Below are 19,156 nucleotides of genomic sequence, written 5' to 3'. Positions count from 1 at the left end.
GCTTTCTTTTGATTAGTGTTAGCATGTTTTCTCTTTCTCTACCCATTTACTTTTCATCTTTATATGTCTTTATACTTAAAGTGGGTTTTGTTTTTGTTTTGCTTTGTTTTTTTGAACCGTACTTCAATTTATTGGCATTGTCAGGCTGTGAACAAGACAGGTATTTTTTTTCCCATGAAGGGAGATCTTTTTCAATCTGCCCTAACATGTGCCCACACATCGTCATCTGGAAAATGCAGCGTTTCAAGCTTCAGTCAGAGTAGATTATTCCTTTTTCACTTTCACAATTTTTTTGCTGCTGCCGGAAGTCTTCTTGGCATTTGTTTCGAATTCTATCGTCAGTGCATCTCTCACTGCTTTTGCACAGATCTGGGAGTATCAGATGTAGCTGAGTCCAATCTGTCACCAGTACACCACCATGATGTCTCAAGAGTGAGTGCCTCTGGCCAACTCGCAAGGACATGTCAATGCTGGCTTAGTGGGCAGCCCAGCTACAGGAAGATCAGGCCTGAGAAGCAGAACGGGCAGGACTCTGGACCTGCCAAACCTGCCACCTCTTGCCCTGATCCACCTCCCTAATGGTCCCTGTTGTCCACCAGGAGCCAATAGGGTCTCGTTTTTTTTTATCCATTCTGACAATCTCTGTCTTTTAATTGGTTCATTTAGATCACTGGCATTCAAAATGTTTCTTGATATCATTAGAACATTATTTACCATATTTGTTACTGTTTTCTATTTGTTGTCCTTGTTCTTTGTTGTTATTATTGCCTTACACTCTTTTTCTGCCTTTTGTGGTTTAATTGAGCATTTTATTTTCTCTCTTTTCTTAGTATGTATGGTATACTATTTTTTTAAACTTTTTTTTTGTGGTTGCTCAAGATTTTGCAATATACATTTACAACTAATCCAAGCACATTTTCAAATAACACTATACTGCTTCATGTGTAGTGTGAGTACCTTATATAACAAAATAATCCTAATTCCTCTCTCCTATCCTTTGTATCATTGTCCTTCATTTCACTCATATGTAAGCATTCAGAAGCATATATATACATAAGAAATATACATAAGCACACATAAGTGAATACTTTGTTATTATTATTTTGAACAATGTGTTATCTATTAAATCAATTAAGAGTAAAAAAATAAGTTTTTATTTTACCTTCACTTATTCCTTGTCTGATGCTCTTCCTTTCCTTATGTAGATCTGAGTTTCTGACCTATATTATTTTCTTTCTCCCTAAAGAACTTTTGTGAATATTTCTTGCAAGGCAGAACTACTGGCAACACATTCCCTCAACTTGTGTTTGTCCAAGAAAGTCTTTGTTTCTCCTTCACTTTTGAAGGATAATTTATCAGGACTCAGAATTTTAGGTTGGTGTATTAGATTCTCTCAACTCTTTAAATATCTCACTCTATTCTCTTCTTGCTTCCAGTCACTTTTTTTTTTTAGGTTAAAGAAATGAGCAACATCAAAGATATATATTGCAACTTCATTTGCTGGTCAGTGACATTAGTGATCTTTTGCTGAATAAGATGGTAGTTATTAAATACTGGAATAGTACTTCCTCAAATTTGGCATGCTATTTACAACATCAAGGCTACAGTCATGATATACTTTTAAGTGTAATCTGAATCTTTACCTCTTCTTTATCACTTTCTTACATCTATAAAATCAACAAAATATTAAAACCAAAGCTCTGGTTCTGTCACTTGCCAATAGGCTCCCACCCTGGCTGATTTCAAGCTACCAACATGGTGTCATTGAAGGTAGTACAGCAGCCCATATGATATCTGGTATTTTATTTCCACCATAGAGATACAATAGTGGTAAATGTCCTCAAGAGCATAGATAATAGTAAAATGTTGTGAACTAATTAGGAAGTAATGAGTTTTGAGTTTTTATTCCCTTAGTTTTAATATAACTTATTTAATTGTAAATTCATACAATTTGAATTCTTAATAATGATAATATTTATCAATCACCCAGCTCGCAAGATTCCTGAAAATTTAACATTCGGCTCTCACTAGTTGGTACATGCTGGCTCCCACACACCACCAGGTAGTATTGTGGGGAGGATGCTTGGGTGTCACATGAGAGAGGGAGAAAAGCAGTGAAGATAAAGAGTAAGTTTACATATATCACCAGCTCTTGTTACCCTAATTTCCTCAGGAAGTCCCATTGGAGAGTGCCTCTGATCTGTTAAAATGTTATCGTTGTTTTTTTTTAATTTTTAATTTATTCATTTGAGAGAGGGAGAGACAGAGAGCCCATGCAGGGGGAGAGGGAGAGGGAGAAGCAGACTCCCTGCTGAGCCAGGAGCCTGACATGGGACTTGATCCCATGACCTGGGATCATGACCTGAGCTGAAGGCAGATGCTCAACCATCTGAGCCACCTAGGCATCCCTAAAATGGACTTTAAAAATAAGAGTCTAGCCTCTCAAAGTAAAAGATGGTAAAAGCATCTTTCCAGTGTTTTCATTTTTATGGCTTAGCTCATGGAAAAGTATGTCTTTCTTCTGCCAGTTTTAGTCCCTTCTCCTCCACAAAAAGTGAGACACAAGCTCTGAAATAAAGGTATACAACCAGAGCTCATTAAATTCTACCACACTGCACCTAGCTGGGAAACTGGGTTTCTGCCAGCTGATCTGTCCTTGTCTTCCCCATGTCTCTGTGGCTTTGGCATCAGTACTGCATGTGGAGGTGTGGAACAAATCAGACGTGAGATGTAAGAACTCTTTAACGTTTAGTCATCCAAGTTCAGCCTTGAACTAACTGACCCAGATTTCGGGGCCGTCTGACAAGACTCCATCTCTTCTTTGCACTCTAAGAAGAGTTACCAGACGGAACTACCAGGGAAGGCAGGGGTGGGGAGGAGGGGGGTAAATTTCTGCTCAAGGCTGGGTTTGCTGAACTACTTTCCCGTCTTTAGCAGTCTGAGCATTTGACACGGACTTCTTGGGAACAGCAAAGTGATTTAAAGCCTGAAAGGAGATGAGCAATCCTCGAGACTCAGGCAGAAAAAGTCCCAGTGATACAGGAAGCCATCTGGTTCCTGATGCATAACTAGGCGGCAGAGGCACCTCTGCCTGACGCGGACCTCACTCACTCTGTCGTGGCATCTGCAAGCAGCTGCTGGGCTCCTCAAGGGGCTCCCTTCCCTCTCTTCACCGGCTGATGGATCCTAAGGGGCTCCTTTCCTTGAACTTCCTGCTGTTTCTTTCCCTGGCTTTTGAGCTGAGCTGTGGAACAGGTGAGTGTTCATCTGTTTGAGGATGTGAGTCCCGCCATTACCTGCCGGGAGTTAGCCAGCCCATGGATGGAGAGAAGTCTCAGGGACGGGGGCTGTGGTTTGTCTGCCTCTCTCTCAGGGTTTGGCTCTGAGTTCCTTCTGACTCTTTGAAAGAGGAAGGAATGTTGTGGGTTGGCTCAGCCCCACCAGTCCTAGTTTCCAAGGAAAGCAGGAGCCCTCAGCCAAAGGCACTGGTCACATTCCAGACCAGGCTCTCAGGGTGGGAGGTTCTAGTCAAGGTTCTGGTTGAGTGGTTGTTTTCGCATCTGGCAAAGACCCAGACTAAGGGGCTGAGAAGGACGGGTGGAGCTTGGGGAGAAGACGACTCCTAAATCCCTGCCCTTGAAGGGGAATCCTCACACGTGTGAGCGAACCAGAGCTATGGTCCAACAACAAGGAAGGGCTGTAGGGGGAAGAGAGGGTAGAAGTGAAGTGAAAACCTCAGGCATCAGCTGAGAACAGACAGTGGCCACAGTGTGGTCATACTGGTGGCTACTTTCCTGGAAGAGAACCTCCCAAGGCAGTGAGACAGGGAGAGGCCAGGCTTTCTGGAAATGGGAACTGGGAACTCTCAAGGGTCAGGGCAGCCTCAGCAGTAGGGCCAGACCCACAACACAGGGTTTGGGGCTGGGCTCTGCTCTTGTCTTCCTGGCTTGTGTTCCTCCCAGAGGCGAGATGGGGTTCTCTGTTAGTAGTATCAGGGCTATGAGAAACAGTATTTGAGAAAGAAAAAGCCATACAAGGAGTGGACTTTGGGCTCGGTGAGGAGTGTTGAAGTGCTTGGAGGCCGGTTGCACTAGGGGAGGCAGCCTGGAGTGGAAGCAGCATTAGGGAAGGGGGGAAATCCTGAGGCTCTGGGTGTTTTGCACTTGGGGTTTTCAAGACCGCAAATCCATTAAGGACTTTTCCAGGAAAAGTCCAGAGATACGCTAGGGATGTCGGAGAGGCTGTGCATGGGATCTATCTTTTGCTAGACTCCCAGATAAAGAGGACATTTATTGACCCCCTGTTTCCCTCAGAATCAGGCAGACCCATAGCAATTGCTTTCTGAGGTCTAGGGAAGGGATGATCGAGCTCAGGGTTCAGAAAGCCAAACTGAACCACTTTAAGCCACCAAAGAGAGAGCCAAGACTTCCCAGTGCACCTCATTTGTGACTCTACCATTTGGGGATATTTTTCAGTGACTATCAGGAGTGATGGGGTTGAACAGTGAGCTGGACTTTTTAAATCTCTGTGCTTGCTTGCCTGCTGGCCAGCCTGGCCTATGGTGTCCCCATGGCACCAGGTGCTGACAGCGCTCCACTGGAGGTTTGGAGGTCCCTTGTTAGTGAGAAGCAATACAGCCCCATGGGGCGTGATTACCCAACCTGTAACGTCTGTCTTCCTTGCATTCGTTTTCTCTGAAATATGCACATTTTTAGTGTTTTTATTTTTAAATACACACCCTTTTGTGAAACCCCAATTAAACACAGATGGAAAAGCTTTGCAAGTGGGACAGGTCAACCACGACAGTTACTCAACCAAGAAGTGCGATTCTTGTAAAATCAGGACCCACTCTCCTTCCCATCCCTACTCAGCTTGCCTCCCAATTCCCTGTCAGAATTGTAAAATCAGAAGTCCACATGTCCCTTCCCCCAATAAAGCGAATTTTCCATTCCCTCAATGGTATATTTTGAAAAGAGACTTTATTTTTGGAGAAATTTTGGGTTCACAGCAAAAGTGAGCAGAAGGTACCAAGATTTCCCCCTACTCCCACACATACATGGCCTCCCTATTATAAGCATCCCCCACCAGAGGGTTGCATCTCTTACAACTGATGAGTTGCCCCAGGGGGATTTTGTATTCCTCCATGTGGGTCTGCCCCATCTCCTTCACACACATGAAGGACAAGTGTGTGGGTTCCAGACTTGGCCCATCTTTGTTCACTGGGCCATTCTATCCCAAGATGTAGATCTAAGCACTTCTCAAAAGATTTAATACTGGGATACTTTTTTCTCAGGAGATTTAATACTGGGATACAATGCCATCACCTTCACATCTCCAGTACCAGACTGGAAATCAGAACATCAGGGCTGATTGGTTTTATCCATAGACTGACTTTGGACAATCCCACTGAGTAACTATCTGTTAAGGACACGCGATGTGGCAGGCATTGTGCGAGGCGTGCGGGAAGCAAAATGAACATCCACAGCCTTTGCCCAGCACCTGACATATCAGGGCATATCAGAGCCCTGCCACAAATGATTGTTGAATGAATAATAATACTATGTACAGCCTGCTTGCAGTATACCAGGCACTGTCCTAAGTGCTATGTGTATTATTCACTTAATTCTCACACCAACTCTATGAGATATGTTATTATTGTTACAATTACAATTTTATAGAAGAAGGAATGAGAGGCACAGAGAAGTTTAGCCCTTTCTCCGTAGTCACACAGCTTGACTTCAGAGACCTCAATAAATGAACCTGGATAAACTTATGTTCGGTGGGAGTGGGAGGCATGTTAAAATTTGTATCCAGGTCCATGGTAAAAATTAGAATATGCTATCTATAATTGGAACATATAAGTTGATTTTAATTGAATTGAAATGAAGTGTAGGAATATTCAAAAGGTGAGAGAAGTTGATAAAATTATAGAAGGAAGTAGAGGGCATATGGAAGTATTTGATCTGGCATTGCGGAAGTGGATAGGAGCTTCTTTCATCATGTAAGTTTTCATTTAATTTTTTTATTAACTAGTTTGTTTATTGGAAGAGTATCACACATATGTCTATTTAAAACTTCAGAAGTACAAAAGGGTATATACAATGGAGACAAATTCCCCTACTATCCCCCCTGCTGGAGGCAACTGCTATCACCAGTTCCTTGTGTATCTTCCCAAATATATACACTGGATTTTTGTAAAACTTGAAGAGAGTATTCCAGATGAAGGCACCAATGCAGAGGTGAGGTGTTGCGAGTGTTCAGGGGGATGGCAAGTGGTCTGCTGAGCTTGAAGCCTAGGGTCCATAGCCAAGGCTTTTCCATCTGTTCAGCTGGCAAGCAGGGAGAAGGGTTCCCATCATTTCCCCCCACACTGTACTTCTTAGGGATGTTTTACAGATGAAACAGAGTACATTCTGATTTCAGAGAAGGGGGGAACTTAGACTCTGTTGCCATTTGCTCACTCATTCAGTTTTTCATTCTCTTGAGCAACAAGGATTTACTGAGTTTCCTCTATGTCCCAGGTGGGTGTTAGGACTATAAGTGGACAAAACAGACACAGTCACTACTCTCAGAAGCTTCTTCCTGAGTAAGGATGACAGGCGTAGAATCAGAGTTAAAAGCATGATGAGTGATGTGAAGGGGACATAAAAAGGCACTGGAGGGAGGCCTAGATGAGGCTAGGGGTCAGAGGCAGAGACGGGAAGCACGGAAGGAGTTAGTCAGGAAAAAAGAGGGCAGTAACTGGTGTTCAGGCTGGGGCATGGAAATGCCAGTACTCTGAGTCAGAAAGACCCAGCAGCATCAAGGAACGGGGGGCGGGGGGTGGTGGTGGTGAAGAGGATGGCTCTTGGGACTGGAGGTTAAAGAGCAGCTTCTCTTCCGGGGCCTAGATTTGCTGTAAGAAGTGTGAGGCCTGGAGAGATCCCCGCCTCCTCTCCCTGCAAGCTATGGCGAGAGGCTGTGAGCCCACATGAATGTGTTATGACCCGGCAAGACAAAGCGAGTGGTTATCGTTAGGTAGAATCCCATCTTGTGAAGGGTTGGCCAAATGGGGCTCGTTTCAGGAAAATATCCACGGGTCCATGTGAATCACTCTACTTTCTAAGGAGAATTACCCTTGAAGAAAGTGAGTTGGTGTTAATGGCTACAAATGTTTCCTCCAGACTCTTGAGTAAACAGGGCTGACTGAATCACAGCCTGGCTGGAAAACAGGCATCAGGCAGTAGGATGTTTCGGGAGCGGGGACTCCACTTGAAGGGTTCTGTGAACCACTTTAAAGTCCCCACTTGTTTTTCCACTTGTGCTTGGGTGGTGCTGGTTTCTGGTACCCCTTCCAGACCCAGCCACTCACACACACTCGGTTGTGAGATCACCGTTCTTCATGTGGGCTGCAGGGTGTGAGGGTTTCTTCCTGACCGATTTTTGATCTCACTCCCCGTGCGTGAGTGTGCAGATGCTGCCGAGACTGCCCTCCCATCTGCTCCTTCTTTTCTTTTTCTCTTTCCCTTCCTATTTTCTTTCATTGATTTCTTTGGTGGTGGTGGCTCCTCCCTATTCCATCTTATATCCTCCCCTCCCCTCACTTTTCCTTAATCGTTACTAGTCTCCACCAATCTCACCCGAATTTCAGCCCAGGTGGACTGCCTATTGTTCTCTCCCAATCTCTGGATCTCTAGCCTGATACTAGCTGGGCCCTTTATGGGCCCGTGTTGGGATTTCAGGGCATTTTGGTATCAAGAACATCTGGACCAGTTTGTCCAATTCTCCAACAGCCCATGTGAGCCACAAGTCAATGATGTCCTTTCTAGGTGGCTGCACTCCTTAAGCAGGCGGTTTTGTTTTACTTCTCTGGCTTCCTTATCAACTGAAGCAATCTATGCTCTCTGAGTCATGGGCTCATTCTTTTATGAGAATTAGCTTATGGTTAAGTTCAGTTATTAAGTTCAGTTACATAATGGAGAAAGCTAAATAAAAGAGATTTCAGTCAGGTAACGTAGCTTTCAGCACTCATATTTTGAACAGGTATTTATTAAATGCCTACCATATACATGTTTTGTGGGTTAACTACTGTTGTAGGTCTTAGACACAAAACAATGAACAGAGGGGTGCCTGGGTGGCTCAGTCATTAAATGTCTGCCTTCGGCTCAGGTCATGATCCCAGGGTCCTGGGATTGAGCCTCGCATCGGGCTCCCTGCTAGGCAGGAGGCCTGCTTCTCCCTCTCCCACTCCCCCCTGCTTGTGTTCCCTCTCTCGCTGTGTCTCTCTCTGTCAAATAAATAAATAAAATCTTAAAAAAAAAAAAAGCCAATGAACAGAATGAAATTCTATCTCTTGAAGAGTTTGCATCCTAACCAGGGACACAAAAATAAAATAAAATAATGTACGATATATCATCAGAAAGGGGTAAGTGTGCAGTCAGAAGGAGTGCTTATTTTATATAGGATGGTCAGAGCAGGTTTCTCAGAGGAGATAATTTTTTTATGTTATATTAATCACCATACATTACATCATTAGTTTTTGATGTAGTGTTCCATGATTCATTGTTTGCGTATAACACCCAGTGCTCCATGCAGAACGTGCCCTCCTCAATACCCATCACCAGGCTAACCCATCCTCCCACCCCCCTCCCCTCTAGAACCCTCAGTTTGTTTTTCAGAATCCATCGTCTCTCATGGTTCGTCTCCCCCTCCAATTCCCCCCCTTTCATTCTTCCCCTAGAGGGGATAATTTTTTGAGCAGAAACCTAAAATAAAGTGAGGGAGTGAGCTATCCTGATATATAAAGAAAAAAGATATCTAGAAAACAGCAGAAGCAAAAGCTCTGAGGAGGGAATGTTCTTGATGAGGTGTTTGAGCCAGTATGACCATAGTGCAGTGAGTGGAGAGAGAGGGAAGGAGAGGGGTCAGGGACGGGGTTACCCAGAGTCTTCGAAGCCATAACAAAGCCTGTGGATATTTTTTCTATGGGTTTCAGAAATCCCTGGAAGTTTTAAAGCAGGGGAGAGACAAAATCTGGCACAGGTTTAAAAAGATGACTCTGTCTACCGCACGGATGCCAGGAGATTAGTTGGAAGCCAATGGCCATGTCAGGCTGTGACTCCGGTGGCAGAAATGAGGGAAGTTTGAGGTGCTTGGATTGCAGGCATGTTCTGAAGTTAGAGCCAACAGGAGTTGCTGATAGACTCCATAAGGAGTATGAGAGAAGGAAATGAGTCAAGCATGATTCCGAATGTTTTGGTCTCAGAATCTGGGGGAGTTGCGATGTTGTCGGTGGGAGGGGCTTTGGAGCCAAGAGTTTGTTTGCTAAGTTTGCAATGCCCTTTCGACCTCCAAATACTGATCCATGTAGGCAGTTTGGGTGGGAGATCTATCTATGCAAGTGTTCCAGAAGTATGTCAACCCATGCAACTGGATGAGTGTGGCTGGGAGGGACGAGATCAGAGTACTAAGTCCTGGGATGATCCAATATTTAGAGGTCTTTAAGAGCAGCAGGTTCCAGGCAAGGAGACTGAGGAGGAGAAGCCAGTGAAATAGGAAGGAAACCGGGAGAGTGGGGTTCCAGGGGTTGAATGAAGGCAGTGTTTCAAAGAGGGACTGATGAACCATGTCAAGTGCTCCTGAGGAAGCAAGATGAGGATGGAGAATGGACTCAGCACCATGGCACATACAGTGACCTTGATAAGAGTGGTTCCAGTGAGTAGTAGGGAAGAGCACCTGCTAAGAGTAGGTACAGGAAAAATGAGTCAGGAAACAGAAACAGAAAATACAAACACACATTAAAGGACTTTGCAATAAAGGAAAAGAGAGAAATGAGGCAGCAGCCAGGGATGAACCTGGGGTCAGGGTAGGGGTTTGTAAGATGAGGGAAGTTACAGGTTGGAATGTTGTGTGTTGATGGAAATAACCCACAACATTCTATACCAGTAATAAAGCTGATGGTGCAAGGGGTGGGGGCTATTGCAAGAGCAAAGGCTTGAGGTGGGTGAGTGTTCACGATGGAAGAGGCTAACCTTAATGGGAGCATAGACCATCCATCTGGGTAGGTAGGTTTCTCGGTGATAGTTTCAAATGGAAGTTCTCTTCTCATTTCTTCTACATTTTCAGTGCAATGAGAAGCAGAGTCATCAGCGGAGGCCATTGGTTTGAGGAGAGGGGAGGTGTTAAATAGTCAGCAGTAGGATCTCTTACAGTGACTTGAAAGGGTGTGGTTTTTTGTTGTTGTTTTTTTGGGGGTGTTTTTTTTTTTTGGTGGTTGTTGTTGGCTCAGCTCTTTTGAAAAAGAGAAATAAAATAATTTCTTACCCTTGATATTAGAAACTATCTTATGGTCTTTTTGAGAGCAGGAATTCCACAGTTTGAACACTGGGCTTACCACTCTCCTAGCTCCACATCCCTCAGACTTTTCTCTTTCTTCATTATCTAAAATGATGCTCTGTAGCCTTGGTCTCCTGGGCTCACGAGCTCAAAATCAGCTTCAGTTGCTCTCTGCCCTTCATACTATGTACCCAGTGGTGGTGAGAAGTCTGGTCAAGGAATTAGCAGACCTGGCTTCTAGACCAGTTGCTGGTTGTGTGACTTTAGGGGTGTCATTTAACTTCTCTGTGCCTTAACTATAAATCTGAGTTGACAGAATTATCTCCCAGCTCAAAGAAACCCAGTGTCCTAGTTAGTCTGTACATCTCCTTTGTAAGTAATTGTAAGATTTACATTGGGATTTTTGAAATATTGAGAATATAGTGGGACTGTCATGACCATTTTTATAGGCTATTAAGGACCTGGCAATCCCAGGGATAGTGCAAGAGGAAGAGGGAGGACCTTCCATCTGTCATTCCTGATCCACAGACAGGATGTGATTCTCCAAAGCCCCTACAAAAAGGGACTTTCTTATTCTTCCTCACACAGGTGAGAGCTTGATGAATTGCCCAGAGATCCCTGAGCAGTTGGGAAGCAGTTTACTGCTGTCCCTGGCATCTGAAGGGATAAGTAAGAGCATGAACAAGAGTATCCACATCCTCGTCACCAGAGCAGAATCACCGGGAAACAGTGTCAAGAAGAAGATAGTGTCTCTGGATCTTCCAGAAGGCGGTTCTCCACGCTATCTGGAAAATGGCTATACATTTCATCTAGAAAACCTGAGCCTGGGGATCCTGGAAAGCAGAAAGGAAAATGAAGGCTGGTACTTCATGACCCTGGAGGAGAACTTTTCAGTTCGACACTTTTGTCTGCAGCTGAAGCTCTATGGTAATGATGGGGCTTCCCCAGTCTGCACGGGTCAGGGTGGGGGGCACCCGAGATCATCCTTTACCTGAGGATTTAGGCGTCTCTCAGAAGCAAGAGTATCCGGGATTGGGAGCAACTTGAAAGGTCACCTAGTCTAGGGTGTTTAAACTGTGCTTTAGGAAGAGGTTTTAGAGATTCACAAATCTTTTTTTGTCCAAATTGCTCATTGATGGTAGTTGATTAGCACTAGTTAGCCCTACCCCCATTTCCCAAAGAAAAGGAACCCAGCTGCCTATGGACTACAGGGCCGTGGCCCCAAGAGTCTCAATTAGCAAATAAGACTTGGTTTGAAAAAAAGGTTTTTCCCTCGATTTTTAAAATGTTTGAATACCATAGATCGAGCCCAACCTCTTTTCCGTCAATGAGGACATTGAAATCCAGGGAGAAGTGGCTGGCTTGTGCTTATACAAGTCCTCGTGGGTGGTTCCCTGAATCAGCCCATGCACCACTCACATGCCCTGTGCTCTGGCACAGTACCGCATCTACCTGGTGGAAAAGCACTTTTTCTCATTGAAACAGAGGCTCTGGTTATAAAGCCGCTCAGCTGCAGAACTTGAACTAGAACATAGGTCCATCTGAATCCAAGGCCAGTGCTTTTTTGAGCCTCTTTAACTGCCAGCCCCTCTTGAATGCACCCGGAGTTTGTGTCTCTTTGGCCCAGAGGCTCTTTGAATTTCCAGAAATCCTGACAACAGCCATGCGTGTTGTCCTGCTTTCTCATAGAGAGACTTCCTTATCTCTGAGACGGGACAGAGAGCCCCACCTACCCAGCATCCCCCTTCCTCCACATAGTGTATGCAGGCTCCCTTCAGCCCTCTGCCAGGTACCGGAGAGCTCTGACTACTCCAATAGTGGCCTAGGGATGACACATCATGCATTTTCTAGAACAGTTCACTGCCTTTGTCACATCATGTCACATAAATTCTTACCTTGGAAGATAACAGTCTCTGCAACCATGAAAGAAAGAGGCTGGGTTTCAGAGTCAGACAGCTTTAGGTTCTGATCTCAGCTTGAGTGATATTATGTGAGACACTCCACCTCTTTGGGACTCAGTTTCCTCATCTGTAAAATGGGAATACTTGTAACTAAGGTTATAATTGTTGAGAAAGTTGTCGAGAAGATTAAAGACTATGATAGATGTAAAATTCCAGAATCGTGCCCATCCTACAGTAGTTGCTAAATAAATACAACCTGCCCCCTTGCCTTGGCCATTTCACAGCATTAGAGTGAGATCCCCCCCTGCCCCCCCCCCAGACACACACAGACACAGACACATAGACACACACTCACAGACCCCCACGCACACACTCCAGGTAAGACCCCACCACTATGTCATTCTTTCATGTCTAGAGGTAATACTCTAGCCAGTGACAATTAAACCATGCAGGATTAGTTGGCAGAAAACACCACAGGTAGAAAACAGAAGAACAACTCAGATTGGGAGCATCAGCAAGAGCAAGCAGATTCCTAACAGTAGTGGTAGGAGGGAACTAAAAGACAAATGATTTTTCCCTATTTTGTCCTGAGGTCGTACCGGAAAGGAGTATAGTGGAGAGAGAGGGATTTGGGGGAACCAGCAGATCCCCACTAGAAATAAATCACGCTGCAGACCCACAGGGAGGGAAAACTACCATTAGGCTGCATTTTCTTCTAACAAGAAGGTCACTTTAGAATCCCAGGGGGTTCAGTGATGGCTTCCCTCCTCCCCCTCCTGACAGAGCAGGTCTCCACTCCGGAAATTAAGGTGTTGAACTGGACCCAGGAGAATGGGAACTGCAGCTTGACGCTGGCCTGCGAAGTGGAGAAAGGGGACTATGTGGTTTACAGCTGGAGTGAGGAAATGGCTACCGACCCACTGATCCCAGCCAACGGTTCTTACCTCCTGCACCTCAGCCTCGGCCCTCAGAATGTCAACAATGTCTACTTCTGCACCGCGAGCAACCCCATCAGCAGCCGCTCACAGATCTTCACCCCGCAGTCCAAGTGCAGGCCAGAATCTTTAGGTGAGTGCCCTGGTGGGGGCGGGCGTGGCACATTGATGATATGGGCTCAGTCCTCACCTGGACTAAATGCTCTGCTCCCATAGCCGTGGCCTCCACCTTGGTAATAACACTTTCCATTTTCTCTATAGTTGAGAAAAGCCTCCTCATGTGCATTCAGTGAATGCCCTCTGCTCATAATCACCAGGTTGGCATTATGCTCGGTTCATACTTGAGGACAACAATAAGAAATGATGGGGCCAGACCTAGCGTGCAGGCCTCCCAGTTGCGATTCTTCCTCTCCCCTCCTGTCTTGGCTCCGAGCTGCAAGGGCAGCTGGGTGAGAGAATGAAGGTGGCAGGTCCCGACTCCCCAGTCCATACTCCACTAATGGTGGGACAGGTCTGTACCATCAATAAGTACTGTTGACCACCTATGCACAGCAAATTGGGCATGGATATGATACATGATCTCTGCACTCCAGCAACCTGTTGTAAAGATTAGACATGTCTAGAGGTAATACTTTACCTCTAGTTCAATAATGAAAAGGAGGATATAATGAAGGGCCACATTTTATGGAATGGACTGTGAATCTCATAGCAAGTCAAAGGCCAGGGGAGTCAGCTCTCAGACTGAGACCTGGACTGTGAAGTTTGGGAATAATAATAAATCATGTAGTACTTTGTTATTGGCAGAGCACTTTCAATGGTATGATCTCTTTTGATCCTCACAATAACCTTACCAGATACGTGGTATCATCGTCTTCATTGTACAGATGAGGAACTTGAAGGTCATAGCATTTAAGTGCCCTGCTCAAGTTTCTTCAAATTATAAACAGTAGAATCAGCACCTGCACTCAGACCTTCTGACTGCTCAGTCTCCAGGAAGAAGAGCCTCGTTATTCTGCTGTCAGAGGAAGGGAGGGCTGATTAAGTAGTTGTTTGAGGTTGGAAGCAGAAAAGATAGACCACTGAGCCTTTTCAATAACAGATCCTGTGTCCATGCCTCAGGTGTGTACAGGGACAGAAGGACCTGGGTTTTGGCCTTCAAAGAATTACCTATGTCGTGACTTCTCCTTCCTGCATCCACCACAGGGAACAGGAGTCATTCCAAGGAGACTTCAGCCCACAATAGACTTGTTGTCTGTGCAGGAGGCTTTGTAGAGTTTACAGAAGGTGGCCCCAGGGACCCTCGACCCAATGCTGTTCTGTTTACTTACAAGGATAAGGTCACTTCACCTAAGACTTAGATTCTTTATCTAAAATAATAACAACTGACAAATCTTAATTGTTTATTGTGTGCCACTTAGGTGGAATCTCATTTAATCCTCACAGCCACCAAATAATATTAGTATTCCCACTTTATAGATGAGGAAAGAAAGATATCAAAAGGTCACACACAGAGCAAGTAACAGCTGAGCTGTCTGATCCTGGAATCCTTATAGGTACTAGTGGAAGAGAGAGTGCACAAAAATCGCAGGGTTTTTTCTTGGGGGCACAAGCTTCTGTGGTTATAGCAACCCTCTTAGAGCAAAGACAGGACATCAAGTGCTTTACCCTGGTCCACCTCAAAAAAGGAAGAACTCTCTTCATGCTTCTCAGTGTGGCTTAAGAAGAATTTAATTAGTGCATCTCAAAGTCTTAATAGTTCATGAAGCTTAGCTAGGGGCACTTGGCTCAGGACATTCTAAAGAAACATGTGAAGATGCTCTTACTTACCTAGGTTACATTAAGGACCAAGTACACACAATATGACCAGCTTTACTGAGTATGGAACAGGCTCTAGTGAGGGGTGAAGGAACATGAACAATAGAAACGTGGCATCGTGAGAAAGCCCCGTGAGGATCTCAGCTCAGCCGTTAGGAGAACCACCTGACGTGAGGCAGTCTTTTCACTGTCTTGGACCCCTGTTCCATCATCTGTAAAATGAAATGGGTGACCTAGTGAAGTTCTGTCCAGAGTCCATATTCTATGATTCAGTTTGCACGTACATTCATAAGAAGTGCTAACAAAAGATTACAACAAGTATTAGTCTGCTGGGGCTGCTGTAACAAAGTACCACGAATGGGGTGGCTGAAACAACCCAAACTTACTGTCTCACAGCTCTGGAGGCTAGAAGTCCAAAATCAAGGTGTTGGCAGGGCTGGTTCCTTCTGAAGCTGCGATGGAGGGGTCTGTGGAGGTTCCTCTCTGTGGCTGGCAGGCGGCTGTCTTCTTCTGTCTGTTCACACTGTCTCCCCTTGAAATATCTCTCTGCTCAAATTCCCCCTTCTTTTTTTTTTTTTTTAAGATTTTATTTATTTATTTGAGAGAGAGAATGAGAGAGAGAGCACATGAGAGGGGGGAGGGTCAGAAGGAGAAGCAGACTCCCTGCCGAGCAGGGAGCCCGATGCGGGACTCGATCCCGGGACTCCAGGATCATGACCTGAGCCAAAGGCAGTCGCTTAACCAACTGAGCCACCCAGGCGCCCAAATTCCCCCTTCTTATAAGGACACCGATCATATTGGATTAAGGCCCCCCTGTAACTAGGGCTGCCGTAACAAAATACCACACACTGGGTGCTTGAATAACAGAAATTTATTTTCTCACAATTCTAGAGGTTGGAAATCCAAGATCAAGTGTTGGCAGGGCTGGTGTTTCTTTCTGAGGCCTCTCTCCTTGGCTTGCAGGAGGCTGCCTTCTTGCTGTGTCTCTGTAGGGTCTTTCCTCTGTGAATGCACATCCTGGTGCCTCTTTTTGTGTCCAGATTTCCTCTTCTTATAGGGACACTAGTAAGATTGATTAGGGCCTACTCTAATGGCTTGATTTTAACTTAATCACGTATTTTAAGATCCTATCTTCAAATATATTCACATTCTGAGGTACTAAGGGTTAGGGCTTCAACTTAAGAATTTGGGAGGGAGGGCACCTGGGTGGCTCAGTCGTTAAGCGTCTGCCTTCGGCTCAGGTCATGATCCCAGGGTCCTGGGATCAAGCCCCGCATCGGGCTCCCTGCTCCGCGGGAAGCCTGCTTCTCCCTCTCCCACTCCCCCTGCTTGTGTTCCCTCTCTCGCTGTCTGTCAAATAAATAAATAAAATCTTTAAAAAAAAAAAAAAGAATTTGGGAGGGATACAATGCCGTTCATAGTGCCACCCTGATGACCTCATTTTAACTTGATTACCTCTATAAAGACCCTGTTTCCAAATAAGGTCATGTTCTAAGGACTTCAACATATGAATTTTGGGGGGAAACACAATTCAATCATAACACAAATAGAGATCCCTCCAGTGCCTAAGTGGCTCAGTCGGTTAAGCGACTGCCTTCAGCTCAGGTCACCATCCCGGAGTCCCGGGGTTCGGGTCCTGCGTTGGGCTCCCTGCTCAGCGGGGAGTCTTCTTATCCCTCTCATGTTCTCTCACTCTCTCTCTCTCTCTCAAAAAAATAAATAAAATCTTTAAAAACAACAACAACAACAAAAAAACAAATAGAGATCCCTCCTCCCTTCCTCTAAGGATGAGGGACAACAACACATCAGAGATTACGTAGCTGGTCTGTGGCGTGCCATTCTTAGTAAACCAGGCTGCCTAAAGACAGAAAGCAGAGTTTTATTAGTTTATTGATTTGTGTTTGTAAATGAATATGATTAATTCTTAAAATACTGTGCTTAGTTTGACAAAACTTTCATTGAGCTTCTACTATGTTCCAACATTGTGCTCGTGCTGAGTACACAAAGACGAAAAAAGGTATGATTTTTGCCCTTAAGGAAGAAGATAGTTTCTGTAAATACTGATCCTAGATTGTGTGGTGTGATGGGCAGAACGGAGGTAAAAAGAGGAAGCAATGATGGACACCATCTGGAGGAATCAGAGAGAGCATCATAGAGGATGTGACATAAACTGGATTTTGAAGAATAAACAGAAATTATCCAAGCAGATAAAAACATTCCAGGCAGAGGGAAAAGCAGAGGCAGCTGGGTCTTGTCCTGTATTATCCTATAGACAATGGGAAGTAATAAAGCGTTTTAGGTAGAGGAGTGACATGATCACCTTTGCATTTCAGAGAGAAAATTCAGTGGTGTGGAGAAGAGGTGGGGGCAGGACAGAGGCAGCAGAAAGAGCAACTAGTTGTGGGGAAGAACTACCATTGCAGTGATCCATCAAGAGACGACAAGGCCTGGACCAAAGCAGTGACCATTAGTTTAATGAACACTTCATACAAGGGACTTTCCAGTCTTGGGATGAAGTGGTGGGGTCTGAGAGTTTATTAAAGGTCTCTTCACCATGCCAGTTTTCTAATGACATTTGTCCAGCCTCTCAGTCATATATATTCATCTTTCTTCCAATTGCTACATCATTACTTTACAGGAAGAGACATCTTAATGTCTCGTGCTATGAAGCATCTTTATTGCAAAGTCCAAGTCTTAGTTTGCTACAGAGCACTCTCGGAGAGTCATGCAAAGCATGTTCATGTGGGTCAATCGTGTGTGACCTGCTGTGTTCTTCATGACCATCTTCTGAAATAGTTGTATCTATGCTAGAATGAATAATACAAAACCTTAAGTAATTCAGCTAAAAGGGAATGCCCCTGGAAGCTCATCTTGAAAACAGGACCCTTTTCAGTAGATTAGCAGAAAGTTGGCTCAGCAAGTCTGGGTTAGCTCAGAGGAAGAGACAAATGACACCTACCAGCGAGCCCCAGGGGCTCCCCCTTTCTGACAAGGACTTTCTAATAATGGGAGCACCCACTGCTACAGAGTCATCTAGATGTTCCATGCGCAGAGGCAGGTCCCTCTTCATGGTACTCCCAGTCAAGTAAGCATGACAACAGTGGTAGAAGGATGGAACCTGGTACCTCTCATGGGCCTTGTTTCATGGCCACCACTGCTGCAAGGGAAGCTGAGATGGGTAGGCCTAAGCTGGACGGCCATGTGACTGGACAAGGTTTGTGCTGCCACAGGAGCGTGGGGGCCAACGGTGGGCACAGTTGCCAGCCTCTGACACACAGTGCTGGGTGGGACAGGCAGGTGTAAGGGGTTTCTCTGGAAACTGTGAACTCTGTAAAAATGTGTACTTGGATGGTCCCAGATCTCAAATTAGTGCATGGTTTGTGTGAGCATCCTCCCCCCACCCTCAATTCTGAGTGGAAGCCACCATCAACAAGAAGGTGTTTTTTTGTTTTGTTTTGTTTTGTTTTTTAAGATGGCTGGCTGGCTTCTTCAAGTAGTTGCGTGCCTTGCAGACTGCTTGCTGACAGAACCACATGAAAGGCAGGAAAGAGATCTAGCATTCTCAGACCGTTATGATAGCATCTCGGATCTCCTGGGGGCAAACTATATTTGTTTCTCAGAGTTTTTTTTTTTTTTTAAGATTTTTATTTATTTATTTGACAGAGAGAGACACAGCGAGAGAGGGAACACAAGCAGGGGAGTGGGAGAGGGAGAAGCAGGCCTCCCGCTGAGCAGGGAGCCCGATGCGGGGCTCGATCCCAGGACCCTGGGATCATGACCTGAGCCGAAGGCAGACACTTAACGACTGAGCCACCCAGGCGCCCCTCTCAGAGTCTTTTTTGTTTACTTCTTTATCTACTTAAAGAATAAGTTTTGGGGACTTGAAGGGGGCGAGAAACTTTTGTGTTTCTGTGGCAGCAGACTTTTAAAGATAAAAAAGGTCCTCCAGCATTTTCCTTGGAGGCATGCCTACTTGCCAAGTTGTCACGGTTTAAACCACAGCCAGTAGGGTAGAAGAGTGGTGCTGGAGTTCTCAACCAGCCTCCTTGGCTGCTTCTAGGAGGCTCCAGGGGGGAAAGGGCCCCAACCTCCTGTACGGGAATATTCAGACTTGGTTTCTTTGTGAATGAACGAACAACATTGCTCTGATTGCCGAGCAGCACCGATCTGAGAGTCCGCACTGAGGAAGAA

At 45.1% G+C, this 19,156-nt stretch overlaps 2 protein-coding genes across 3 annotated transcripts in view; one reads left to right on the top strand and one right to left on the bottom strand.

Moving 5' to 3' along the window:
* Positions 1-264: 264 nt before the first annotated feature.
* Positions 265-420, bottom strand: LOC118013637 (ATP synthase subunit epsilon, mitochondrial-like). Its single transcript, XM_035009497.1, is given in 1 exon segment — positions 265-420. A coding segment is annotated over 1 exon segment (156 nt).
* A 2,126-nt stretch (positions 421-2,546) lies between these two features.
* The window catches only part of SLAMF1 (signaling lymphocytic activation molecule family member 1), a 35,504-nt gene continuing 18,894 nt past the window's right edge, over positions 2,547-19,156 (top strand). For both annotated transcript variants that reach the window (XR_004680164.1, XM_035009947.1), the window contains exons 1-3: positions 2,547-3,255; positions 10,903-11,241; positions 12,999-13,283. Coding sequence is in view for 1 of the 2 variants with exons in the window: in XM_035009947.1 (XP_034865838.1) it covers positions 3,180-3,255; positions 10,903-11,241; positions 12,999-13,283 (700 nt within the window). In the remaining variant the exon portion in view is untranslated. The remainder of the gene's footprint in view (positions 3,256-10,902; positions 11,242-12,998; positions 13,284-19,156) is intronic.

The sequence above is a fragment of the Mirounga leonina genome, unplaced genomic scaffold (assembly GCF_011800145.1).
Source record: "Mirounga leonina isolate KUSES-001 unplaced genomic scaffold, KU_Mleo_1.0 Mir_154, whole genome shotgun sequence".
NCBI lineage: Eukaryota > Metazoa > Chordata > Mammalia > Carnivora > Phocidae > Mirounga > Mirounga leonina.
The sequence above is the reverse complement of the archived record's forward strand: the minus strand, read 5'-3'. Positions and strand labels throughout refer to the sequence as shown.